At 35.9% G+C, this 4699-nt stretch overlaps 1 protein-coding gene across 1 annotated transcript; it reads right to left on the minus strand.

Moving 5' to 3' along the window:
• Positions 1–629: 629 nt before the first annotated feature.
• Positions 630–4079, minus strand: COLCA2 (colorectal cancer associated 2). The gene is made up of 3 exons (XM_023533735.1): positions 4001–4079; positions 2354–2583; positions 630–1004 (listed from the first exon to the last, which is right to left on the minus strand). Exons 1-3 carry the CDS (start codon positions 4077–4079, stop codon positions 630–632), a joined length of 684 nt encoding a protein of 227 aa, XP_023389503.1.
• Between the last annotated feature and the right edge of the window lie 620 nt (positions 4080–4699).

The following is a 4699-nucleotide window of genomic DNA, read 5'->3' on the forward strand; positions in this document are numbered from 1 at the left end:
GATGTGCTTTTTGGTCATATTACTATTTCATTGACTAATTTTAGATACGAGAAACTAATGATTCATAAAAGTCTTTCTCTGATGTTGCTTCAAGATGTACATACACTCTCATTTAAAGGTGAGGCTGATTTTCACTTTTTTTGCCATCACAGCTGTCTGCACCCTCTATCCTCATGGGAGCCAAGGCACCTCACAGCATTAAAATAATTTTAAATTCATGAATAAATGAGATTAAACTACTGAAGAGTAATTAGTGATTTCTAGAAGTAATTGATATTATTCAAACCAATCAGAAATTATTATTCAAAAATATAAAAAACAAGCCAACATTTAATAGTACAAAATTATTTATTAGTAAAACAAAAATTAGAATTTGTTTATTACACAGCAAAGTAAAACAATTGAACGTTCCCTACAAAAATTTTAACTGTAAGCATACAAAATAGGAGTGGCACAATGACCAGGTCTGAGGACTTCAGCTTAATGCTTAAGTTAGCATCAGAAAATTGAAAATGGTGACATGTAAACTGCTCCCGTGATATTTTGTTAAAGGGCTGCCTATTTTGAGTTGTCATTTTGTCTGATAGAAAAATAGGTATACACACGTCATGTTCCAAATTGATGAATTTCTATGAACTATAGCAGATGTCACAGTTTGTTTCCCTCATATAGAAATCACTGGTTGCTGCTGCCGAGGGAGCAAAGTTCACACAGTCTGTGCCAGGATAGGCAAAATACTCAGATGCTCTGATGGTGTCCAAGTGTTCTGCTTCACAGGACGCACAGTAGCAGCTGGAGGTGGTGGCCGAGGAGAAGCAGTCGTACTGGGCGTGCGAGGGCAAGTGAGGGTAGGAGTAGTCTTCCGAGGAATAGCCACAGTTTCTGGTGTCCAGGGAAGGGGGAGAATTGTAATTCTCTGGAGCATACAAAGGTAGCTGAGCTGGCGAGTAACTGCAGTCTAAGGAACTGGAGAGAGTGCAGGAATCTGAAGGCGATCCTGGGATCTAGAGAAATGAAAACCAAGGAACAAAGAGCTTGATAACTTAGGCTTAAAAGAAGTGAATAGAGTAGATTTATTAACTCAAAGTGAGAACAGTAAGGGTAAAGAAAAATAATACAACAAAATACCCAACCCAACCCAAGTCTGCAGAAGTAATTTTATTTGCTGATCGCATGATTTCATGACACCACATTCTATATTTACCTATTTCTTTCCTAACAATAAATTGCCTTGCTTCACTGGTTTCCTTTGTTATAACTATACTTTAGAGGATGCTTTGTCCTTAGACCACAAAATCCCATTGTGCTTCAAGTCACCTGTATATCAAATCCTGCTGTGTACCACAATATAAGCTGCAGGTGGCACCTTGGATGTTTCTCCACACCCTTGGCTGTAGAGAACAAGGTGAACACACTCAAGTAGAACTGGGATCTTCAATGGTCCAGTGTCTGGGAGACTCCAAAATGCGAAAGAACTCTTATAGTCACTAAAGTCTTGTCCCCTGAGGAGAAAGGTACCTTCTGCTTTCTCTTAAGGAGGGCTACAACTGTTGCTGAGAAAGCCTAACTTGGAAGCTGGATGGGAACTGGATGGTTGGGGGCCCTGTATGCATATTCTATGGAGTTAATTTCCTATACCCTTAAAATTTAGCCTGATACCTATACAGACTTTTGACAAACGAGAAGAAAACATCATTTATGTAAAAACAAACAAACAAACAAACGAAAAAAACTTTTTTAAGGTTTTAAAAAAAGTATATGAGTGTCTAAAAGACATTAAAACATCTGCTATCTACTAATATAAACCTTACTCCATTTTAAATACCACAGTTTCAAACATTTTGAGGTCCATCAAAAACAGACCATCCAAATTCAAGTATTAGAGTTTCATTTATACTAATCATCTCAGACCCAATTGAGTTCTTATGTCTAAACTAGACCAAAAGCACCAGTTAGTAGAGCCAATTAAATGTCAAAATAAATCAAAACCCACTTATCAGAATGAGAGTTTAGTACTGTATAGACACAGCTTTAATTCCATTTTCAAAAAACCCCAAATCCAAAGGCCATTATTTAAATCAGTGATTTCCAATTAGTACTTGTCTTAACTTCGCAGTTTAAAAATATTAAATATATATTGCCAGGAAACCATTTTATTGCCATACACTAAATTTGGTATAGCAACTTGGGAAATGTGTGCCTATTTCTACCTCCACTGAGAAGTAAATGGTTCTCTGATGATTTCCTTGTTGATAGTGTTTGATTTCTCACGAGATGATGCAAACTCTCTTACAAAGCATTATTATTCCATTCTAAGCAATAAATAGATTTTGTTAAGACTGAGATAAATTACCAGGCTCTGGTTAAAGCAGAAAGGGGTATCCTGGAAGTTGTCGGGAAAATAGTGTGGAGTACTTTGCATGGAATTGAGCAAAGGGTCCACGTTTGTCTCTGTCTGAAGGTAGGAATCCAAGATCTCGTCAAGGCAGCTTGGGTTTTCTTCACAAGAAACACAACTGGAAAATTCTCGGGGTTGAAAATAATTAGGCGTCGAAGAAATTGACTCAGGTTCAAAATACAGTCCTAGAAGAGAAAGGAAAAAAAATTCTCTTTTTGTTTAAAAATTGCACTTACAGATTTGAATAAAATTCTGTTCTATATTTTGAACATTTATTATGTCTAAGGGAAAGGGGGCTTAAGACCTTCTAGAAAAGTAAACAGGCAGACAGTCCGGATTTTTCAATTGCCTTAACTAACTCAAGTTCCAGTGAAGTGAATCTGGTTAATAATGTGGAAACTGGCTGTGCATGTTGCTAGGGCTAAAATTAAAAAAAAAAAAAAAAAAAAAAATGATGATGATGATCCAACCTGTGCCCAACTGTCACAGTCAAATAATGGCTCAAGCCTCCACTTTCTTGGACTAAAAAAAGCATCCATATGCAGCCCCTATCTGCAATTCAAGTAAACCTCTCAGAAGTAGCTTATAGAGTTGTTTAAGGCTTTAGAAAAACTTCAGATGTCACAGGAAATAATTCTCTTGATTTAGGGTTATTATGTCCCTAAACTTTTCACACTTATACAGTAACTTCAATTTTGAGCAGTGATATAATTGGCAATACAAATTACAAAAACAGAAACCAGGAATGTAGAGGACAAATTAGCACTAGTTCTAAATTACAAAAAACAAAAATGCTTTTTGTTAACATGATAATGGAATTAAAATAAGCTGTTAAATACTAAACAAGAAGACTTCTGAAAATATAACTCCTTTTCCATTTTAGTATTAAGAGACCCGAAGTGTGGTTATTATCCTTAAATGCTCTAAGAAGATAGGTTTAGAGTATGTCCATCGGAGGGATGACAGAACATTGGGTTTTTTGAAGTCTTAAGATTCCTTTGAGGTTAAGTGAAAGTAGCACATTCAATGGTGAGCTACCATAAGCATGTTCCCTTATATATGACCTCTTTAAACCCTTAGCTGTTGAGTGGCACAGTAGGAGTGTTTATGTAATAGAGTTATTTGTACTGGGCTGAGAAAACTTACACTTGTTTGAACTGCTTTCTGGGAAGAGAGAAAAGAAGGGGAGAGAAGCCCCTGTCGGCTAAAAACTGAACAAGAGCAAAGGCATGATTCTAGGACTTCAGGATGTTGTGCATTCTATCTAATGATACACAAAAAAGATAGCAAGTTTCTAAAAACAATTCTGGTCTTGCAGCCTAGTTTAGCTACCTGGAGATGAGGAACCAGAATAAATAAGAAGAACAAATTGGGGCTAGATTAGGCAGCAGAGAATAGACATTTCAGAAAGAAGAAAACATTTACACTTTGTTTTCTTGAGGGGCTTCCATCTGGAGTCACTATGCCTTTTTCACCTTCTGATTGGTTGGATTGCAATTAAATGGTGGTGCCTATCTTAACCCTTGAATCAAGCATTGCAAGACTTTCGAGATGGACTTTTGAAAGAGTTTTTGAGGGAATTGTAACGCTGGCTGTACTGACCTGCAGAAGATGCTGTGACTGGATCTGAAAGGTGGACACTGTCTCCTCTGGACAGCTGCCAAAGCAAGAATACGATCATAAAGCAAAGTGAAATGAAAGTTCTATAAAGGGAAAGTTAAGACATTTTGATCTGAACTATGTTGCTTCTGCTCTAAGGTAAGCCAGATTCTTTCTTCTAAAAAAAGTTGCTGTCATTAAATACAACCAATGTTATATTTCATTTAGATTCAGTTTTTAGGTTTGCTTGTTTTTGTTTTCCCCCCAATATCAGATTCTCCCACTTAAATTTTAAAGGCTATGAATTTTGATAAAAATTTAATTTAAATGATTTTTATATTACAGAAATGTAACTGTTCAAGAAAACTCAGTAAAGAGCATTTCTATTAAACTATTTAATTTATAATTAATAAGGACTTACATTTATTTAGTCCACATTTATTTAATCCCAACTTCTATGACTCAGTCAATCATTTTCTTCAAAATTTTCATATACCATCCGGCTGCTTAGCCTTAGGAATTCATTTTCCCCAAAGGACATAATTCTTAACTTTGTTAATCCTGGATAGCTCAAAATATTCACATATTCTTACTAGCTACGAAAAATAGGAAATGTTTTCTTAAAGCTGTAGTCATGAAGTTGGAGCCTATCTATATTCTAGTTAACGGTCAGGAAATATCGCAACTCTTTGTATGTTTTTT

The sequence above is a fragment of the Pteropus vampyrus genome, unplaced genomic scaffold (genome assembly GCF_000151845.1).
Source record: "Pteropus vampyrus isolate Shadow unplaced genomic scaffold, Pvam_2.0 Scaffold110, whole genome shotgun sequence".
NCBI classification, from domain to species: Eukaryota; Metazoa; Chordata; class Mammalia; order Chiroptera; family Pteropodidae; genus Pteropus; species Pteropus vampyrus.